The 24351-nt window shown below is 42.0% G+C and overlaps 2 protein-coding genes across 2 annotated transcripts; both read right to left on the reverse strand.

Moving 5' to 3' along the window:
- Positions 1-16198: 16198 nt before the first annotated feature.
- Positions 16199-16717, reverse strand: LOC125532623. The gene has a single exon (XM_048696618.1). The coding sequence runs from the start codon at positions 16715-16717 to the stop codon at positions 16199-16201; it is 519 nt and encodes a 172-aa protein (XP_048552575.1).
- Positions 16718-20627: 3910 nt separating this feature from the next.
- Positions 20628-22246, reverse strand: LOC125544518 (3-ketoacyl-CoA synthase 5-like). Its single transcript, XM_048708272.1, has one exon. It carries the CDS (start codon positions 22243-22245, stop codon positions 20779-20781), a length of 1467 nt encoding a protein of 488 aa, XP_048564229.1. The 5' UTR covers position 22246; the 3' UTR covers positions 20628-20778.
- Between the last annotated feature and the right edge of the window lie 2105 nt (positions 22247-24351).

Below are 24351 nucleotides of genomic sequence, written 5' to 3' on the forward strand. Positions count from 1 at the left end.
TGGCACGCCCAAGGGGGGAGTCCAACTCCCACCGGGAGTAGGACTCCCCTTTTTCCTATTAGGAGTAGGAGAGGGAAGGAAGAGGAAGGAGGGAGGAAGGAAAGGGGGGGCCCTCCCAATTCGGATTGGGCTTGGGGGGGCACCCCTCCCTTGCTCCTTTCCCCTCCTTTCCACTAAGGCCCAATAAGGCCCATATACCTCCCGGGGGGTTCCGATAACCTCCCGGTGATCCGGTATTGTCCCAATCTTACCCGGAACCTTTCCGGTGTCCAAATATAGTCATCCAATATATCGATCTTTATGTCTCGACCATTTCGAGACTCCTCGTCAAGTCCGTGATCACATCCGGGACTCCGAACAACATTTGGTACATCAAAATATATAAACTCATAATGAAACTATCATCGTAACGTTAAGTGTGCGGACCCTACGGGTTCGAGAACAATGTAGACATGACCGAGACACGTCTCCGGTCAATAACCAATGGCGGAACCTGGATGCTCATATTGGCTCCTACATATTCTATGAAGATCTTTATCGGTCAGACTTCATAACAACATATGTTGTTCCCTTTGTCATCGGTATGTTACTTGCCCGAGATTCGATCGTCGGTATCTCAATACCTAGTTCAATCTCGTTACCGGCAAGTCTCTTTACTCGTTCCGTAATACATCATCCCGCAACTAACTCATTAGTTGCAATGCTTGCAAGGCTTATAGTGATGTGCATTACCGAGTGGGCCCAGAGATACCTCTCCGACAATCGGAGTGACAAATCCTAATCTCGAAATACGCCAACCCAACAAGTACCTTTGGAGACACCTGTAGAGCACCTTTATAATCACCCAGTTACGTTGTGATGTTTGGTAGCACACAAAGTGTTCCTCTGGTAAACGGGAGTTGCATAATATCATAGTCATAGGAACATGTATAAGTCATGAAGAAAGCAATAACAACATACTAAACGATCGGGTGCTAAGCTAATGGAATGGGTCATGTCAATCACATCATTCTCCTAATGATGTGATCCCGTTAATCAAATGACAACTCATGTCTATGGTTAGGAAACATAACCATCTTCGATTAACGAGCTAGTCAAGTAGAGGCATACTAGTGACACTTTGTTTGTCTATGTATTCACACAAGTATTACGTTTCCGGTTAATACAATTCTAGCATGAATAATAAACATTTATCATGATATAAGGAAATAAATAATAACTTTATTATTGCCTCTAGGGCATATTTCCTTCGATGTGATCCCGTTAATCAAATGACAACTCATGTCTATGGTTAGGAAACATAACCATCTTCGATTAACGAGCTAGTCAAGTAGAGGCATACTAGTGACACTTTGTTTGTCTATGTATTCACACAAGTATTACGTTTCCGGTTAATACAATTCTAGCATGAATAATAAACATTTATCATGATATAAGGAAATAAATAATAACTTTATTATTGCCTCTAGGGCATATTTCCTTCAGTCTCTCACTTGCACTAGAGTCAATAATCTAGTTCACATCGCCATGTGATTTAATACCAATAGTTCACATCACCATGTGATTAACATCCATAGTTCACATCAACATGTGACCAACACCCAAAGGGTTTACTAGAGTCAATAATCTAGTTCACATCGCTATGTGATTAACACCCAAAGAGTACTAAGGTGTGATCATGTTTTGCTTGTGAGAGAAGTTTAGTCTACGGGTCTACCACATTCAGATCCGTAAGTATTTTGCAAATTTCTATGTCAACAATGCTCTGCACGGAGCTACTCTAGCGAATTGCTCCCACTTTCAATATGTATCCAGATTGAGATTTAGAGTCATCTGGATCAGTGTCAAAATTTGCATCGACGTAACCCTTTATGACGAACCTTTTTGTCACCTCCATAATCGAGAAACATATCCTTATTCCACTAAGGATAATTTTGACCGCTATCTAGTGATCTACTCCTAGATCACTATTGTACTCCCTTGCCAAACTCAGGGCAGGGTATACAATAGGTTTGGTACATAGCATGGCATACTTTATAGAACCTATGGCTGAGGCATAGGGAATGACTTTCATTCTCTCTCTATCTTCTGCCGTGGTCGGGTTTTGAGTCTTACTCAACTTCATACCTTTGTAACACAGGCAAGAACTCCTTTGACTGTTCCATTTTGAACTACTTCAAAATCTTGTCAAGGTATGTACTCATTGAAAAACTTATCAACCGTCTTGATCTATCTCTATAGATCTTGATGCTCAATATGTAAGCAGCTTCACCGAGGTCATTCTTTGAAAAACTCCTTTCAAACACTCCTTTATGCTTTGCAGAATAATTCTACATTATCTCCGATCAACAATATGTCATTCACATATACTTATCAGAAATGCTGTAGTGCTCCCACTCACTTTCTTGTAAATACAGGCTTCACTGCAAGTCTGTATAAAACTATATGCTTTGATCAACTTATCAAAGCGTATATTCCAACTCCGAGATGCTTGCACCAGTCCATAGATGGATCGCTGGAGCTTGCATATTTTGTTAGCACCTTTAGGATTGACAAAACTTTCTGGTTGCATATACAACTCTTCTTTAATAAATCCATTAAGGAATGCAGTTTTGTTTATCCACTTGCCAGATTTCATAAAATGCGGCAATTGCTAACATGATTCAGACAGACTTAAGCATAGATACGAGTGAGAAACTCTCATCGTAGTCAACACCTTGAACTTGTTGAAAACCTTTTTGCGACAATTCTAGCTTCTGTAGATAGTGACACTACTATCAGCGTCCATCTTCCTCTTGAAGATCCATTTAATATCAATGGCTTGCCGATCAATGGTCAAGTCAATCAAAGTCCATACTTTGTTCTCATACATGGATCTCATCTCAGATTTCATGGCCTCAAGCCATTTCGCGGAATCTGGGCTCATCATCGCTTCCTCATAGTTCGCAAGTTCGTCATGGCCTAATAACATGACTTCCAGAACAGGATTACCGTACCACTCTGGTGCAGATCTCACTCTGGTGTACCTACGAGGTTCGGTAGTAACTTGATCTGAAGTTACATGATCATCATCATTAGCTTCCTCACTAATTGGTGTAGTAGTCACAGGAACAGATTTCTGTGATGAATTACTTTCCAATAAGGGAGCAGGTACAGTTACCTCATCAAGTTCTACTTTCCTCCCACTCACTTCTTTCGAGAGAAACTCCTTCTCTAGAAAGGATCCATTCTCAGCAATGAATATCTTGCCTTCGGATCTGTGATAGAAGGTGTACCCAACATTTTCTTTTGGGTATCCTATGAAGATGTACTTCTCCGATTTGGGTTCGAGCTTATCAAGTTGAAACTTTTTCACATAAGCGTCGCAGTCCCAAACTTTAAGAAACGACACCTTAGGTTTCTTGCCAAACCACAGTTCATACGGTGTCGTCTCAACGGATTTAGATGGTGCCCTATTTAACGTGAATGTAGCTGTCTCTAATGCATAACCTCAAAACAATAGTGGTAATCAGTAAGAGACATCATAGATCGCACCATATCTAATAAAGTACGGTTACGACGTTCGGACACACCATTATACTGTGGTGTTCCAGGTGGCGTGAGTAGTGAAACTATTTCACATTGTTTTAACTGAAGGCAAACTCGTAACTCAAATATTTTACTTCTACGATCATATCGTAGAAACTTTTATTTTTGCTACGATGATTCTCCACTTCACTCTGAAATTCTTTGAACTTTTCAAATGTTTCAGACTTGTGTTTCATCAAGTAGATATACTCATATCTGCTCAAATCATCTGTGAAGATCAGAAAATAATGATACCTGCTGTGAGCCTCAATATTCATCGGACCACATAACATCAGTATGTATGATTTCCAACAATTCTTTTGCTCGCTCCATTGTTCTGGAGAACGGAGTCTTAGTCATCTTGCCCATGAGGCATGGTTCGCAAGCATCAACTGATTCATAATCAAGTGATTCCAAAAGCCCATCAGCATGGATTTTCTTCATGTGCTTTATACCAATATGACTTAAACGGCATTGCCACAAATAAGTTGCACTATCATTATTAACTTTGCATCTTTCGGCTTCAACATTATGAAAATGTGTATCACCACGATCGAGATCCAACAAACCATTTTCATTGGGTGTATGACCATAGAAGATTTTATTCATGTAAACAGAACAACAATTATTCTCTAACTTACATGAATAACCGTATTGCAATAAACATGATCCAATCATATTCATGCTCAACGCGAACACTAAATAACATTTATTTTAGGTTTAACACTAATCCCGAAAGTATAGGGAGTGTGCGATGATAATCATATCAATCTTGGAACCATTTCCAATACACATCGTCACTTCACCCTTAACTAGTCTCTGTTCATTCTGCAACTCCCGTTTCGGGTTACTATTCTTAGCAACTGAACTAGTATCAAAATACTGAGGGGTTGCTATAAACACTAGTAAAGTACACATCAATACCATGTATATCAAATATACCTATGTTCACTTTACCATCCTTCTTGTCCGCCAATTACTTAGGGTAGTCCCGCTTCTAGTGACCAGTCCCTTTGTAGTAGAAGCACTTAGTCTCAGGCTTAGGTCCAGACTTGGGCTTCTTCACTAGAGCAGTAACTTCCTTGCCGTTCTTCTTGAAGTTCCCCTTCTTTCCTTTGCCCCTTTTCTTGAAACTAGTGGTCTTGTCAACCATCAACACTTGATGTTTTTCTTGATTTCTACCTTCGTTGATTTCAGTATCACGAAGAGCTTGGGAATTGTTTCCGTTATCCCTTGCAGTTCATCACGAAGTTCTAGTAACTTGGTGATGGTGACTAGAGAATTCTGTCAATCATTATTTTATCTGTAAGATTAACTCCCACTTGATTCAAGCGATTGTAGTACTCAGACAATCTGAGAACATGCTCACTGCTTGAGCTATTCTCCTCCATCTTTTAGCTATAGAACTTGTTAGAGACTTCATATCTCTCAACTCGGGTATTTGCTTGAAATATTAACTTCAACTTCTGAAACATCTCATATGATCCATGACGTTCAAAACGTCTTTGAAGTCCCGATTCTAAGCTGTTAAGCATGGTGCACTAAACTATCAAGTAGTCATCATATTGAGCTAGCCAAACGTTCATAACGTATGCATCTGCTCCTGCAATAGGTTAGTCACCTAGCGGTGCATCAAGGACATAATTCTTTTGTGCAGCAATGAGGATAATCCTCAGATCACGGATCCAATCCGCATCATTGCTACTAACATTTTTCAACTTAGTTTTCTCTAGGAACATATAAAAATTAAACGGGGAGCAACATCGCGAGCTATTGATCTACAACATAGATATGCTAATACTACCAGGACTAAGTTCATGATAAATTAAAGTTCAATTAATCATATTACTTAAGAACTCCCACTTAGATTGACATCCCTCCAATCATCTAAGTGATCATGTGATCCAAATCAACTAAACCATAACCGATCATCACGTGAAATGAAGTAGTTTTCAATGGTGAACATCACTATGTTGATCATATCTACTATATGATTCACGCTCGACCTTTCGGTCTCAATGTTCCGAGGCCATATCTGCATATGCTAGGCTCGTCAAGTTTAACCTGAGTATTCTGCGTGTGCAAAACTGGCTTGCACCCGTTGTAGATGGACGTAGAGCTTATCACACCCGATCATCACGTGGTGTCTGGGCACGACGAACTTTGGCAATGATGCATACTCAGGGAGAACACTTTTATCTTGAAATTTAGTGAGAGATCATCTTATAATGCTACCGCCGAACTAAGCAAAATAAGATGTATAAAAAATAAACATCACATGCAATCATAATATGTGACATGATATGGTCATCATCATCTTGTGCCTTTGATCTCCACTTCCAAAGCATCGTCATGATCTCCATCGTCACCGGCATGACACCATGATCTCCATCATCTTGATCTATATCAATGTGTCGTCACATGGTCGTCTCGCCAACTATTGCTCTTGCAACTATTGCTATCGCATAGCGATAAAGTAAAGCAATTATTTGGTGCTTGCATTTTATGCAATAGAGAGACAACCATAAGGCTTTTGCCAGTTGCCGATAACTTCAAGAAAACATGATCATCTCATACAACAACTTATATCTCATCACGTCTTGACCAGATCACATCACAACATGCCGTGCAAAAACAAGTTAGACGTCCTCTACTTTGTTGTTGCAAGTTTTACGTGGCTGCTACGGGCTTAGCAAGAACCAATCTTACCTACGCATCAAAAACTACAACGATAGTTTGTCAAGTTGGTGTTGTTTTAACCTTCGCAAGGACCGGGCGTAGCCACACTCGATTCAACTAAAGTTGGAGAAACTGACACCCGCCAGCCACTTGTGTGCAAAGCACGTCGGTAGAACCAGTCTCGTGTAAGCGTACACGTAATGTCGGTCCGGGCCGCTTCATCCAACAATACCGCCGAACCAAAGTATGACATGCTGGTAAGCAGTATGACTTATATCGCCCACAACTCACTTGTGTTCTACTCGTGCATATAACATCAACACATAAAACCTGACTCTGATGCCACTGTGGGGAACGTAGTAATTTCAAAAAAATTCCTACGCACACGCAAGATCATGGTGATGCACAACAACGAGAGGGGAGAGTGTTGTCTACGTACCCTCGTAGACCGGAAGCGGAAGCGTTATAACAACACGGTTGTAGTCGTACGTCTTCACGGCCCGACCGATCAAGCACCGAAACTACGGCACCTCCGAGTTTTTGTACACGTTCAGCTCGACGACGATCCCCGGACTCCGATCCAGCAAAGTGTCGGGGATGAGTTCCGTCAGCACGACGGCGTGGTGATGATATTGATGTTCTACCGTCGCAGGGCTTCGCCTAAGCACCGCTACAATATTATCGAGGATTATGGCGGAGGGGGCCACCGCACACGGCTAAGAGATCAATGATCAATTGTTGTGTCTCTGGGGTGCCCCCCTGCCCCCGTATATAAAGGAGTGGAGGAGGGGGCCGGCCAAGGAGGGTGGCGCGCCCAAGGGGGGAGTCCAACTCCCACCGGGAGTAGGACTCCCCTTTTTCCTATTAGGAGTAGGAGAGGGAAGGAAGAGGAAGGAGGGAGGAAGGAAAGGGGGGGCCGGCCCCCCTCCCAATTCGGATTGGGCTTGGGGGGGCGCCCCCTCCATTGCTCCTTTCCCCTCCTTTCCACTAAGGCCCAATAAGGCCCATATACCTTCCGGGGGGGTTCCGATAACCTCCTGGTGATCCGGTATTGTCCCAATCTTACCCGGAACCTTTCAGGTGTCCAAATATAGTCATCCAATATATCGATATTTATGTCTCAACCATTTCGAGACTCCTCGTCAAGTCCGTGATCACATCCGGGACGCCGAACAACCTTCGGTACATCAAAATATATAAACTCATAATGAAACTGTCATCGTAACGTTAAGCGTGCGGACCCTACGGGTTCGAGAACAATGTAGACATGACCGAGACACGTCTCCGGTCAATAACCAATAGCGGAACCTGGATGCTCATATTGGCTCCTACATATTCTACGAAGATCTTTATCGGTCAGACCGCATAACAACATACGTTGTTCCCTTTGTCATCGGTATGTTACTTGCCCGAGATTCGATCGTCGGTATCTCAATACCTAGTTCAATCTCGTTACCGGCAAGTCTCTTTACTCGTTCCGTAATACATCATCCCGCAACTAACTCATTAGTTGCAATGCTTGCAAGGCTTATAGTGATGTGCATTACCGAGTGGGCCCAGAGATACCTCTCCGACAATCGGAGTGACAAATCCTAATCTCGAAATACGCCAACCCAACAAGTACCTTTGGAGACACCTGTAGAGCACCTTTATAATCACCCAGTTACGTTGTGATGTTTGGTAGCACACAAAGTGTTCCTCTGGTAAACGGGAGTTGCATAATATCATAGTCATAGGAACATGTATAAGTCATGAAGAAAGCAATAACAACCATACTAAACGATCGGGTGCTAAGCTAATGGAATGGGTCATGTCAATCACATCATTCTCCTAATGATGTGATCCCGTTAATCAAATGACAACTCATGTCTATGGTTAGGAAACATAACCATCTTCGATTAACAAGCTAGTCAAGTAGAGGCATACTAGTGACACTTTGTTTGTCTATGTATTCACACAAGTATTACGTTTCCGGTTAATACAATTCTAGCATGAATAATAAACATTTATCATGATATAAGGAAATAAATAATAACTTTATTATTGCCTCTAGGGCATATTTCCTTCACTTCAAGGCCTAGAATCAGCGCACGCGGACTTGGCAGTCAAATTCTAGCGGCAGCAGGAGCAGATCGACTCACTTAGCCAGCAAAGGGGGTCTCAGCAGCTGCAGCAGCTAGCGGATGATCCAGCATTGGATAGCACCGTCCCATCGATGCCGAGAAGCAGCGTGGGTTCCGCCCCGGGCAACGCATTGCTGGATAGCTACCCAGTGGATGACATCATGGAGAACACTAACTGCGAGCTACACTTCAAAATGAAGAACATATCCATGAAGATGGCGGACGCCCTTGCTTTTACAAATCCCCCCGAGGCAACCTTCCATTGCAACCCGATTCCAGCGGGCTATGCTCGTGTCTTGGTTGATGAGGTGGTGGACTAATATTCGGGGCTAGAGCTTGACATTCCTGGAGGTGACGATGAGCACACACTGGGAGAGGCCAACCATCGTATCATCCTATGGAGAAAGGATTGCATCATCTTTCAAAGACCACCGACACCGCGTCATCCGACTCCTCGTCGAAGTCCGCCACCGAGTCAGCAGACTCCCGCTCCTCCAAGTCCACCAACGCGTCAGGCCACTCCTCCTCCAAGTCCGGCACAGCTTCAGGCCACTCCTCCTCCTCCAAGTCCGGCAAAGCGTCAGACCACTCCTCCTCCAAGTCCAGCACAGCTTCAGGCCACTCCTCCTCCAAGTCCGGCACAACTTCAGGCCACTCCTCCTCCTCCAACTCAGCCATGTCAGCCGTCTTCGCCGCCTCAGCAATCACGGAAGAGAGCCGCCTCAGCTATGGTGCGTAGCGGTACAATTCGAGGTAGTACTGGAGGTACAGGCGGAGGCAAGCGATTTTAATATGGTCCAAGCCTCGTGCCTCTTCCGCAGAGGCTTTACGACAAGTCCGAGGAGGAAAACGTAGCCATATCGAAGGCCGAGGTGGAAGCCCATTTTGCACCGAAACCACCACCGCCGCCAAGGGAGAAAGTGCCTGAGGAAAAGATTGACCACTTCATTCGTATGGCTAGAGCACCAGCTCCCAAGCCTGTTGACACAGACTATGAGCGCCACATCAAGAAGTTAAATCGAGCACGTCTACAGAAAGAGGCAAGCTCGAGCTCGAGCAAATCAGCTGGCAAAAGGAGCGGTAAAACCGTTCCCCAGCTGGGAGAACAGGCGGCGCAATCAATCCCCCCGCTCGTTGTGCCAACAACACATGAGAGTAGGCGCGCCCAATATTATTGTGGGCAAACCGTTAACGTTCTCGGGCTGGGCGATGTGGTAATAACCGAGGAGCATATTGAGCAGGCTGAAACGCTCATGATCACTGTTGGACAACTCCTCGATATCGAGCCCATGTGTCCGACTAGAGAGGAGGAAATAAAACGGAAATATGTCCGGGGCCAACCTTTGGTCGAGCCAGACGAGGTCAAGAAGCTCCCAACGAGAATGTATGAATTGCATCAATGGTACATGGACATTACAAAGATTTCCAATCGAGAGTCCCTCATGGTGAATGTCAAGAAGGATCATTACTACCATGAGAAAGTTGTGACCGTTGAGTATTCAGAACTATTTCAGCTATACAATCAAGACGCACTCGACAAATCTATCGTCAGTTGCTATTGTCTGTAAGTGATTTCTTTCTATAATTTAAGTCTCAAGCTAGCTGTAGTGATCATTTTGATCAATCATTACCTGTAATTATCCTCACTATATTCTTTTCTGTGGTATTATGCAGGATGAAGATTTATGAAATGAAAAAAGGTGGACGCTATGGCATTGGGTTCGTTGACCCAAATACCATTAATGAATACCCATGGAAATTAGATGCATATTACGAAAAAAGTGTAGAGGAAAGCATGCTAGAGTTATTCAAGCGCCTCAAATACAATGAAGATATACTACTTCCTTACAACTTCGAGTGAGTCACACTGTCTTGTACTACAAATTCTGTTTTTGCCTACTACCTAGCTACATGTTTTTGCTTACATATGCCCGCTTAATTAAGACATGCAAACATGTGTGCACGCAGATTTCACTGGATCTTGTTAATCATTAAAGTTGATGAAGGAACAGTTGAAGTACCAGACTCACTACTTAAGAAAGCAAGTGACTACACCATCGTGAAGGGGATAGTCAACAGGTAATTTCAATCATTATTAACTATATCTCGGCCTATTTAATTAGTTCGTCATTTCCTGATAACAACTATTTAATAACTCATTTATTCATTTTTTTTGTCAGCGGGCAGGGCTTGGGCAAAGTTCATCAGGGCCACTCCAGGCCCATGGAAACAAAATCTGAAATGGTATCGACCCCAGGTAAGTAATTAAGTAGTACTAGCTAGCTGCCATCTCTTTAATTATCATATTTGATTAATTATTATCTGATCAAATTCCATTCTCGTAAATGCTCTGAAGCAGGCGCCGGGGAATAATCTGTGTGCATACTACGTTTGCGAGAACATTCGCATGATGACGTCCGAAAGGAGCAGATCTCAAAGACATGAGTGGGTACATTTGTCAGAATACTATTCACGATTTTTACACCATTATCGATATCTAGTCACACAACTAATACACATGCATATTGATCTCCTTCTTAACAGTTCAAAGAGGTGCTGGAGAATCTCCTAACAAAGGACCGCATAGAAGCAATTCAAGAGGAAATAGCGGGATTTTTTGCTCGATCAGGTCATAGATCCCAAAGGAGAATACTATTACCCGCTACTGCCCTCATGAACCACTTCCAATTGTTATCGTGCTCCGAAGGCATCAATTAGGCTAATGTCACTGGCTCCGAAGGCACCAATTAGGAGAAATTGTAGATAGCTAGCTAATTGTGTGTGTGTGTCTATATATATATATATATATATATATATATATATATATGACTCCTCTTCTGTATTCTTAAGAGTATGTACTCCCATCCTCAATATACCTCATATACGCATTAATTATACCTCTTTATTATTCTCAATATACTTCATTAAATATTCTAAGATACCCAAATATGAGTTTAGTTCAAAAAATATCATCTGCGTCGTACTTTTTGTAATATATCTTTTCATATACAAACACATTAGTATATACGTAAATATTTAAAAATACATAGACTCACATGAATTTTTTTCATAAAACTCATTTTGGGTATCTAATAATTACTAATAAAGTATATTAAAAATAATAAAAAGGTATAAAAGATTCATCTATATGGTATATGAGAAGCGGGAGTACGTACTCCCAAAAGTACACAACCATTTTCCTATATATATATATATACACACACACACATGTGCGTATATATGTGTGAATTAATTAATGGTGGTTGTGAGACATTCGATTATATATAGGAAAATGGTTGTGTACTCCTGGGAGTACGTACTACCGCTTCTCATATACCACATAGATGAATCTTTTATACCATTTTATTATTTTTAATATACTTCATTAGTAATTATTAGATACCCCAAAATGAGTTCCATGAAAAAATTCATGTGAGTCGACATATTTTTAAATGTTTACGTATATATTGATGTGTTTGTATGTGAAAAAGGTATATTACAAAAAGTACATCGCAGATGATATTTTTTCAACAAAACTTGTATTGGGGTATCTAGAATATTTAATGAAGTATATTGAGAGTAATAAAGAGGTATAATTAATGCGTATATGAGGTATATTGAGGATGGGAGTACATACTCTTAAGAATACAGAAGAGGAGTCATATATATATATATATATATTATGATCGGCTCTACTAGAAATTCTATTTATATATATGCATAATGTGTACGATATGTAGTATCGTAAAATACCAGCAAACAAAAAAGAATTAAATGAAAAACACAAAATTAAATGAAAAAAAAATCATAAACCCAACTCCCAACCTTTTAATACCTGTTGGTGACACCAACCGGTACTAAAGGGCTCCCTGCCCCCGAAGCTGACTCGTGCCACGTGGTTGCCCTTTAGCACCGATTCATGCTGAACCGGTACTTGGGGGGGGGGGGGGGCTTTAGTGCCCACAATTTAGTGCCGGTTACCGAATCGGCACTAAAGGGCCTTACGAACCGGTGCTATTGCCCGGTTCTGCACTAGTGCCATGGGAGCACAACCTCCCCGGATCTGCCACCAAGAGACGCATCGACGTGCGTACGGAGCGCCGAGCTGACCGCCACGAGGGGGGCGCACGCAACGGGCCAGCCGAGAGGCGAAGAGAAGCCTCGCCCGGCGCCGCCGCCACGACAGAGGCTTCGCATGGTGGCGGCCCCCGGACTCCGATGACGGCGAGGGGGAGGAGCTGAAGATGGGGTTGCTGGTAGCGGCGCACTACCAGGGGAAGCGGCATGTGGGATAGTCACCGGGGTTTCCAGTGGTAGCTCGTCAACAGTCGCCACTCGTCAGGCCGGCTGGAAGCAACGGGTGCTCGGCAAGGATGCGAGAGCGGAGAGATGGAGAGATAAAATAGAACGAGGGCGATGGAGGTGGAGACGAATGGATAAGCTTTGAAGCGTGGCCTCTCTAGAGCGAGGTAAACGTGACGTGATGGATGGTGTACGTGTCGGCTCGAACTAACCAGCGCTATTTCTATTAGCTGATTGATTTTTTTTAATCCCCAACAAAAAGGAGGACATGCACAATGCATTTTTTTACTGAGCAAATGCACGTATTTGTACTAGAACGGGAGTATGTGAGAGACGCATCATGAGAGAATATCATTTTTTTCTTGTGTTTGGACCAAGCCCAAATAGTGAAAATAACCATTAGGATTGAAATATAATCTTGCAAATCAAAAAATATACAAAATCAAAATCATTGGATTCAAATCTTCCGATGATTCTCTAAAAATCATTTAAATGAATTACAATATATATTTCTTCCTAAAAGACTATTTCATGCATCATTATTCTTTCATCTGATGGTAGTGCATGCCTTAAATATGCGTCAATAAAGGACGTTGGGTTGGCCTCTTTCGTATCAACACTCCATGATCCAAAAAAAGATAATGCAACCCGTGACAACACACATGCATATGCACCTCACAGAGACGAGGGTAACCCAATCTCAGCGTTTATCACAGTTGGATATCAGCAGGGACGGAGCCAGGATTTCGACATGAGGGGGCGCGGAAAACGAAAGCCATTTATTAAAAAAACATCTCGTGCTTCGTCTACCATTATACTACATAACTTATTAATACAAATTTACTTCTCTAATTTGTGTCTGACCTCTTTGAGAATGTAATTTCAGAATTTCTTGTTGCACGATATGGTAGGTATACTTCGTATTTTCTGGTGAATTTCCAAGACAACATGTATTTTGCTACAATAAGGGAGTAGCAACTTCAGCAGTTCAAGAGAATTAATAAGCCAACAACTTAAGCGGTTCAAGAAAATTACCTTTATTTGTAGATCGTGGAGATTCATCCTTACCTTTATAAGCACAAGCTTGAATGTCAAGCACCTCATGAAATCACCAAAAAAAGAAATTGTTAATTCTTTACTAAAGTATATTATATAATGTTTTCGGAAAATCTTCCTTACTTGATGGAATCAATTGTAACTTTAAGCTTTAGTCTTGCTTCTGCAACCATCTTCACAGATACTTGTACAATTGCCCTAAAATATATATGATCATGTATGATTGATAAGCACCCTCCAGAATATAAATCGTCCTGCTTTTTCTTTCTTATCATGAGGGAGTTCCCAAATCTATTGGCGCTTACAGGGTCCCTTGCATCAGTATTGTTATCTGCAATATATTGTTCTGCGACTTCTACCGGTGCCACAACCCCCTGATCATCAATATTGTTATTTGCAATAGGTTGCTCCTCGGATGGATTTACATTTTCAACGTTAGTAATGTTGGAGGTTGAAGTCCAACCATTGGCTTGAAAAAGGAATTTATCCCTTAATTGTTACTGGCCTTTGTTTCATCATTGATTACTGTAACAAAAAAGAAACTTGATTAACCGATTAATACAATGTTTTATAGATAATACCAATTGACCATTCTAAGATTGTAAAATTCATATTAGAAGTCCAAATAGCTAGTAGCATCTGATGGTACCTTCTTCCTCTATCCTGATCTCCCGACTTTCAGCATGATCTGATCTGCATGCAGCCTGCGTTTGACATGTGAAAGCGGACTGTAAATCGATTGATGGTGTCGTTGTTATGAGCGATAGCCAGCAGCGGCAATGGTAAACACAGATAGGCACGAGAGGCGGCCGTGGCCGCCAGCGGCGGCGGCAGCGGGATGCCCTAGTGCGGAACACGCGTGTACGCACGTTCAGATAACGGGGAAAACAGTAGCCAAGTCACAACCGTACATGCGTACATGGGCTATTGGGCTTTGGCTTACTGTCCTTCGGTGTAACTAGATTTAATTAGTAGTATTACATATATATATGGGCTAATGATGCAATTAACTCCGGCCAATTAGCACACGCACAGTATATAGTACCTGCTACAAATGTTGAGGGGGGCGAGCGATTGGCAGGGGTCTAGCCCCCTGCTCGCCCCCCCTTGTCTCCGCCCCTGGATATCAGTGGCGCGTAATGGCACACAAAGCAGGTTTTTATTAGAATAAACCTTGCGAGTTCAGTAGGTTTAGAAAAGTTCAGTTAGATTTCACTGCCATGCCAGTTGTTTCAGGATTGTTATGTTTTCCCTATTAGTTTCGTCAGTTAGCAGGTTAGCGAGATTAGTTCGAGTGTTTAACCAACAGGACCGACTCATATGCCCTACCCCTACTGATCTGTTTGTGGGATGGCGCGAGCGTTGTGGATCGTAGTGGCGCAAAGTCAGGAGCAATGAGCCCGTTTCCTTCGTTGTAGCTCCGAATATTTCAGTGAAAGAAAGCAGAAAAATTGCAGGATTTTAAGTAGGCTAAACTTTATCTTCCACCTTTGTCCGCTAGCGTTTAATACATGATTACATAAGTTTTTTTTTTTTGCCTGTTACAACACACGGGCATTTGTACTAGTATATACGTAAAGATGAACCTGACACCTATATTTGCTGCTGACTAACCTGAACCCTAATGCATACGTATACGGCTCAACAATACAGAACCACCTTTGCAGGATTTTGACTAGCTTTAGTCGACTATAATGTAGTATTTTGGTTTTGCTGCGCTCATGTATATACATGGACTGTATCTCTATTTTCGGATCACTACAATAGCAGCTAAGAAAGAGACCGATGACGAAACTGAGGAAGCGACCAACTCAACTCAGGGGCATAAAAATCTCCAGCTATTAGCTGACGAAACTGAACCTGAATACCGTGCAATCGCATGGGATCGATGCAGCCTGTACCACACGTTCGGAACGTTCGAGAAGATTGGATTTTAGAAAGCGATGGAACATTCAGTTACTGTTCCTGAACATTCAGTTATTAGCTGACGAATCTGAACCTGAATAAATACGGCTCAACAATTCAGCACAATCTTTGCATGATTTTGCTCAATGTCTTTTTAGTTTTCCTGCTTTCGTGTATAGATGGACTGTATCTCTGTTACTGGAGCTCATTAGCTTTATGGTGATAATCGAGATCATTGGCTTCCTTTTTCCTATTATCCTCTTTTAATCTTTTCTGTAAGAAGGGCTAGTTTCTAACAATGCAAAAACAAAAAATACGATGTGGCGCTACATACGTCCAGGATCAATTGAGTTCGTTGGACGACTCGTGTGTAACATTTGTCGCACCAATATACAATTGTCAGCTGAGAAATAGCCAAAAAAGAAAATATTACAGCTAGCTTCCTGAACGGAGCAGAGAAAAACCACATAAAATTCTAGTGTAACTGTTGATGAAAATCTTGACTCAACAAATTGGAAAACAGACTTTTACTCTCAGATGGAGCAGGATAAAAATCAGAACCGATTTTAATTAAGCTTCCTGGTATGTCCATCTTGCTTTTTCATGACGCCCGGGCGGTATCTCCTCCGTCCTGCTCCAGCAGAGGTGGTGGGTTCATCTTTAAATCTGGGATCGTCCTCGTCAACCTCAAGCTCGTAGGTGACTCTACCCTTAGTTTTTAACTGCTCCCTATAGTTTCTCTGCTCTTCTAGCATCCGGCCCTTGGTGAGCTCCTTGAGCATGGCCAAGTTGGCCCACATTATGCCCAAGTTCGCAGCCAGTTCTGGGTCTCTCCTGACCCATAGGTCGGGCACCTCCGTATCGATGGTTTCTTCCTTGTAGGAGAGGACACGTTTCACATCGCTATCTGGCACCTGAATCAACACCTTCTTCTTCTTCTTCTTCTTCTTGATCTCTGTCGTCGACAGCTCTGCAGGGTTTCCGGCCGGCTCGCCCCCAGCGGCCGGATCGGCTGGTGCGATTTTCTGAACCTGCGGATCCGACGGCTCCTCATCCTTCTCGAACGAAGAACTTGTGCTTGCCATTGGTGCCTGCGCTGCACCCAATGCTATTGATTTGATGATTTGGATAAGAAATCAGGCACCTGGATGTATATATATACACACGTACGCCGGTACGCGCGAGCTAGGGAGTCCTTGTCGGACTCTTCTGGTGTTTGGTTCGCTGTTTTCGATCCGTTATCTGATTATTACAGCGGTACTCGAAACCGTTACTCCTGTTTGGTAGCGATTGGCTGTAATCAGAGACCCAAACCTGTGCCGCCGCCATCATCATCCTGTCCGGGACGAGCCCTGCATCCTCCCCTGCAGGTTGCAGCAGCTCCAACATGTGCTGAATTTTTTACAATCCAACATGTGCTGAGTTGATTACACGGCCCAGCCAAACACAGTACTGCAACCTGATACCTTTGTGTGCATGAAACAAACAAATTGGCAAATGGCCCCGTCACACCTCCTTTTGCACTGTTATCTGATTCCGTTAACAGTGACGTTACCGCTGGTTGAAACAAACACCTAGTACTAAAGGAAATACCGTATATATGTAGATGTAGGACCTGCCGGAATCAGCAGGAGAAATCCAGACAACAATTCAGTCAGGAACACGAATCAGAAGCAGAGTCTAACACGAGGGGTTGGCTCCAGGTTTGCCGCCAACGCCTACGTCGAGGACAACCACCCCTCCAAAGATCCCAAGTGGAAGCTGCCGGCGAGGAAGTGGCGAACTCCGACTGCCCCATATGTTTGATTACTTGGTTTTCTAGCACTTTAGGGTTACCAGATTATGCAAATCATGGTTGTAGATACCCTAAACCTGCTGATCCACCACTCCTCTTCCAAAGAACTCGAGCTTGCCATTGAGATCATATATTGATTTGATTGTGTGGGTGATTCTATTCGATTACCCGCCATAATACTATGTCAAATACTAGCTATGACATAGATTTTATTCTACTATATACTAAAAAAAGACAATATGAATTAAAAAGAGAGAAATAGGCCAAAAATCCACATTAATAAACATTTAACCATTTATTTGGTACATTATCTAATCATGGCCATCGGATCTTACAATTAGTCCCTTGGCGTAGAAGTTCAAAAATATTACCCATGTATGTCATCATGTACAAGTGTTCTTAAACTAGGTTAAAATCTTGAGGGTGTCTACTTATCAGCTGACTGATTTTAGTTTGGACATCAGACAGTCTTTCATCCACACAAAATGGGACATGTGTAACTTTTTAATTTCCTCTCAAGAGACAAACATACATCAGGGGCCGCCTCTGTCTCGCTTATAAAGAGACGTAGGGCAGCCTCGTGTCAAGAGGAGTAGTAGACGTAGGGCGAGCCCACCATGAGGCCGTGCTAAAATATTTTCTTCTTCTTTTTTTCTGTTCTATTTATATTTATATGAATCTATTTTGAAAATTTAGATTTAACCCAAAAAAATCACGACCCATGAATTTACAAAAACTTTACCAAAGTATAAAGTTTTTTAACACAATTAAAAAAACGTTGATAGTGTTCCGAAAAGTGTTCCTACGTTTCAAAAAATGTATGTGAAAATTTGAAAAAATGTCTCTGTAGTACAAAGAAATATTTCATACCATTAACAAATATACAGGGCAATTTAAAGAATTGTCCTTGCGTTTAAAAAATAATGTTTGTGACATTTGAAAAATGTTTATACATTGTATAAAATGCTTTCATATTTTAAAAATAATAATTATAACCATAAAACAATTTTATATGTGTACTTGGAAACATATTGACCATGTATGAAAAAAAGTGTTCAAAACATGTACTAAAAATAAAAATGTACAGCGTGTAATTGAATAATGTTCAACGTGTATCAAACCAATTTTTCAAGTGCACACTTGAAATATATAATATGTACTGAAGAAACTTAGACTTGCGTTAAAAAAATAAAACCCATCAAAACTACCAGACAAAAAAAATAAAAGCAACGAAAATCAAAGAAAAAGAAAAAGAAAGAAAACCTGTAAAAATCAAGAAAGAAACAAAGAAAACATGTGTAAAAACCATGGGAAAAAATTAAAACCAATAAAGAAGCGATAAAAAGAGGAAAAAAATAAAGAACAGTCAAAGTAAACCTAAAGCAAAAAAAGCAAAAAAACTGAAGCGACACAAGCAAAGGGATATAGCTCTCGCCCTCCTCCTCGGCGCCTATAACGCCAAGAGCGGGCGATGCTGCTCATGCGTGTATTAAGAGGGCTGTGGCCCATTAAATGACACATCACGCCGGTTAAACCGGTTGCCAATTGACGGTTGACAGGCCGTTAACTATTGAAAAAATAGGAATTTAAAAAATCTGATGATTTTTTTCAAACATTAATTTCAAAAAAGGACATAAATTTCCAAAAGCAAGGTTCAAGAATTCAACAAAAAATCACTAATATGGGAAAAAGATCATGAATTCGAAAAGTTCATAAAATTTTGAATCAAAGATGATGGAATAGGAAAAATTGAGAATTGGAAAAGGTTTGTCAATTCAAAAAAAAGTTTGAGAATTAGAAAAATTTCATGAATTTCAAATATTTGGTACCCTCAGAAAATGTCCATGAATTGGAAAAAAGTGCGCAAACTCAACAAAAGCTAATGAATTTTAAGAAATGTTGTTGAACTTGAAAAACAATGTTCACGAACTCGAAAATAGTTCATGTTTTTCAGAAATGTTGATGCACTCGAAAGAAGTTCATGAATTTGAAAATAGTTTTCGGCTTCCATTTTATGTGGCAAAAAATGTGCAATGTTCATAAATTGCAGAAAAAGTTCATGAATTCAAGAAATGTTTCAGAACTTGAAAAACTTTGTGAATATGAAAAAAAATTGTGGCTTAAAATTGTTCATGAAATTGAAAAAGTTCGTGACCTTGAAAAAAGTTCACGAATTTCAATAAAAGTTCATGAATTGAGCGAAGTTCATTTACTTGATTTTTTTTTCATGATTTTGAAGAAGGTCTTGAATTTACAAAAAGTTCATGAATTAGAAAAATGTTTGTGATTATTGTAAAGAAGAAAAAAGGGAAAGCAGAACGGAAAAATAAAAGGAGAAGGACAAATAACAAAAAACCTAAAATAAAAACCAGATGAACAATATTAAAACAGAAAAGAAACCCAGATGGAGAGGCGTATAGAAGTTTCCTAATAATATATTAAGTCCGTTCCAAAAAGCTTTTCTTATATTTATCTAGATACGGACACATCTAACTCTAAAATATGTTTAGATACATTCATATCTAAAAACATTTAAGACAATCTTTTTTAGACGAAGGGAGTAGAAAATGCAAACCGCACTCACGAAAACCTGGCGCTCTATGTCGATGCAAAGAAAAAAAAGCGTTAATCGGCCTAGTCCACGAGCAAGGCTACTACTACTAATGAGCCGGGTTTTTTTTTTAGAACCAATGAGCCGTTCTACTACTAATTGGTTTTGTTTAAAGTGGGCATTTCCCTCTTTTGTTGTCAGTCGTGGTGTTTATTTGTGGATTCCACGCTGCTAGCTCAGCAGAATTGTTCTTTTTTTAGGGGAATTTTCTTAGCAACCCAGCTCATGCCCCAAGTACGTTCTGTTTGAATTTTCCCATATATAGTAATTATTTAAACTGCGAGAAAGATAAAAAGGCTCACGAAAAATGGAGGCTCCATATGACATCCTCCATTTTCCACGTGATCCTAACAAAAATGCAAATCATTAAGTCTGTGTTAGAACATGCTGATGTTGTTAGGCTCATGATGATTTACACTCCACCACCTGCTTTTGATTGGGACTGAGAAGAATCATGATCATTAATATTGTCTTTTAGTAAAGATAGTTGTGTGCACTCCTTGAGGCAGGGGTTGTGGGTGTGGCCGTTTAGTAGAAAAAAGGATTGCAGATAGATACATGTATAAATGTGTTTTATATGTTGCTCTACTTCTCCACAAACATGATTTCTTTTCATATTTTTTCTCCAACACCATTACATATCTTTTCTTTGTCTCAGCGTGCTATGAATAAAGCAAAGTTAAACAGACAAATCAATACTATGGTATGAATTGAATTGTACTTGTCCATTCAGGAACTTTTTAGCCCACTTCCTCCGAGATGTAGTTGAGAGGATACATATGAAGAGAATCAGCCCATGGCGTGCCGACAATGATGTTGCTGGCCGGCCTCATGCACTGCCACACGGCGCTGTTGCACTTGAACCCAGAACCGAACCCGATCATCCACACCCGGTCGCCCTTCTTCATCCGTCTCTTGGCCTCGATGTATGCAAGTTCGTACCACAATGAACTGCTGGACGTGTTCCCGAACCGGTGAAGCGTCATCCGTGATGCCTCGACATCCCTGTCTGATAATCTTAAGCTATTTTGCACCGCGTCGATCACCGCGCGGCCACCGGAATGGATGCAAAAGTGCTGGAAGGCCGTCCGGAAATCAGGGACATATAGCTTCATCTTGCTTCTCATCACCTTCCGCGCAACGAATGAGATCGCAAAGAGTAGCTTCTCCGACCGTGGGAGCACGAGGGACCCTATTGCCATGATGTTGGCTTTCAGAGCTTCGCCGGCGACTGGTACAAGGTCCTTGGACAGGTACGCTCCTGTTTCTCCCTCGTCGTCCTCTTTCATGGAAATGCACAGGTAAGCTCTGTCGTGTGCGGCGGTGAGCGTTCGCACGATGTGCATGAGCCGGAAGCGGGCCATGGACTTGGACGTCGACAGCAGCACCGCGGCCGCGCCCATGCGGAACAGGGCGTGCGGCAGCAGCATCCCCCGGTTCCTGCCGGCATAGTTGATGATAGAGGTGCCCTCCGTGGACACCATGAGGGCGCGCGCGCCCCGCGGTGCCGCCTGCAGGAGGTTTCTCACGACCTCTAGGGAGATCACCCCCGCGCTGCACCCCATCCCGGATACGTGCACGCTCCGGATGTCGGCTCTGAGCTTGTACTTGTTCACGACGATGTCAGCCAAGCTCGGGGTCGGGTTGAAGCCACTGCAGTTGGTGACGAGTATGTCGATAGCTCCAGGACTTATGCCGGTCTTGGCGAACAGGTCGTCGACGGCTGCAAAGATGACCTGCTCCGCCTCGTCACGAGCATCACTCAAGCAGCATCGCGGGGGGATATAGTGGAACGAAGGGTGGAGGTAGGTCTGGTCACCGAGGCCCGAGCGCTCGTGCATGCGCGTCATGAAGTCGACACCTCCATCGTCGAGGTAAGGCGAGAAGCGAACATTCTCGACGGAGGAGCCTATGGAGACGCGGCAATTGGAATTTGGCCGGCAGCAAGCGTAGTCGACGAGGTACACGCTACGAGGGCGGCTCATGAGGTAGAGGGTGGCCAAGGCGAGCGGGAGGAAGACGGCCAGCAGAGCGTGGGCCTGCCGCAAACCATGGAGCCGGGAGAGGATCTCCTCGGGTCCGAGCTGTGCGGCTTTACGGAGGAACACGATGGCTGTCACCGGCGCGACGACGAGCACAAGGAAGTTGTTCACGACGAGCTGGAACAATGGTTTGAGGTGCTTGTTGACATGGGGTGGTGAGGCCATGTTGCATGCTGTAGATTCGTACATGAAGAAGGTGCCCCAACTTAGGAGATTTTATAAAGGGCCGGACCGCCTCGTTGGTGAGTGTCACATCATGTCATCTTCTCGACTCGTGCTTTGGAGGATATAAACTTGACTTATTTGCTAATTCTCATGTTTCAAAACTTAGAAAACACATGATAAATGTGTCTTGGATGAGCTGTTGACGTGTACCGGAGATTTATTCCTCTCTCCTAACAAACCACGTTATTGTTCGTTAATTTGTTGTTGGTTGGTGGCAATATGAGTGACAATGATTCATACACTATGCATTTCTTTGTCCAAGGGAAAGGAGAGAGAGTTTTTATGCTCTTCAGTGGAAAGACAAAAAAGTCATTTTTCAAGTACTAGTAGTACATCGTTGATGGAACGAAACAACGCGACCGCCCATTTTGACAAAAGTAATCTAAATATTGGACAAAATCTGGACGTACATATAAAATTGAAGTAGGCGCCTCGAAATAGATGAGAATTACTCGTTGAAAATAGTACTCCAACATTTCATATAATTGTACAAGGATGAGGATTATACTCCCTAGATGACTGGAGCGTTTTGGTGACCAGGCTTCATGGAGCCCAATTTTTTTTAAGGAATTTAAAATTCAAACTTTCCGGTTTCAACAGAATCTGAAAAAAATGCAAGTATACAAGAATGAGATGTATATGTGTGTAAAATTTAGGGTGAAATACCTTAAAATGCGACCTATGCAAAAAAAAAAGAAATATTCATGGACTTTGAGGATGAATAGCATCATGTGCTAAAAAGCCTCATTTTTTTTTGCACAGCCCTCATTTCAACCTATTCCATTCTGAAAACTAACACACACACGTACATTGTGCCTCCATGTATATGTGTATTTTACTATTTTTTTTCATTTTTTAAACATAGAAATATATATGAATTTTGTTGAATTTTAATAATTGCAAATAGAGGCCTCCATGGAGCTCGGCCTCCAAAAACAATTTTCGCTAGGTCTATCCACATTCAATATGACGTATACCATTGCAAGAGTCAGTACGTATGTGCGCGTCCGCGCATGTATAAAAGCTGGAAAATTAAACCACGTATCCACCAATTCATGCAATCACAAATTTAGTTATCCATGTGTACCAACAATTTGGACTTTGTCGAGACCTGAATGTTCGTCATTTTTGGTCGGCCACACATACCTAACCGACATTTTCTTTGTTTTTTCTCTTGTAATTTCATGTAACCATGTGGTGATATTTTTTTTGTGGGGACAACCTTGTGGTGATTAATTCTATCACTCTGCACCTGCCGCAAGCCATGCCTCTAATAATGACACCACTAATATTTCTTTCGTAAGCTTGCCGATAGCGATTTTTGACCAAAACTATATATGTTGTTTTGACAAATGGCACCAGTTGAGTGCCAAATATGAAAATAATTATCACTTACTCCATTCATTTGACGATCAAGTAGTGTACGTATGTATAGTTTAGTCTGTGTTCACCTTTTGCCTTTTCAGTTTTTGAGTTAAGTAATGATCCAACAGAGTTCATCCAGGGCATCTCCAAAGGAGACCCTCAAAGTTTTGATATATGTCTGGATTGTGGCGTCCGGACCATTTGTATCAACTTTTGTCATTCAATGAGGACCCCCATCGAACCGCAAAGTAGTCAGGACATGTGTTTTCCGGCAAATCCGAGATGGGGGAGCTTTGCGGGAGTCCGGACATGCACTTGACCAATACAAAGCCTTTGCGTGGTTCTTCTCTCTTTTCTCTCTCTTCACATGCATTGTCCCCTCTCCTCTCTCTCATTCAAAACAAAGGCCACATAACAAATCCCATCACATGCATGGACACTTTCTACTCTCTCTCCTCCCAACCATATTAATTTATGAACAACTTTGGATGGCTTCCTCCGACATCATGTCCGCGGACCACACCCGGACATAAAAACGAAAATATATTGGAGCCATTTACGGGTCAGCTTTGGAGATGCCCTCAAGCCTGTGTACTTGAATGTGGAGTATATAGGCGAGGTTTTAGCTCTAAAGAAATTAAGATATCTTCCTCTCTTTTGTCTTTTCATGTTTAGCTATAT

This window comes from Triticum urartu, chromosome 1 (assembly GCF_003073215.2).
Source record: "Triticum urartu cultivar G1812 chromosome 1, Tu2.1, whole genome shotgun sequence".
Classification (NCBI taxonomy): domain Eukaryota; kingdom Viridiplantae; phylum Streptophyta; class Magnoliopsida; order Poales; family Poaceae; genus Triticum; species Triticum urartu.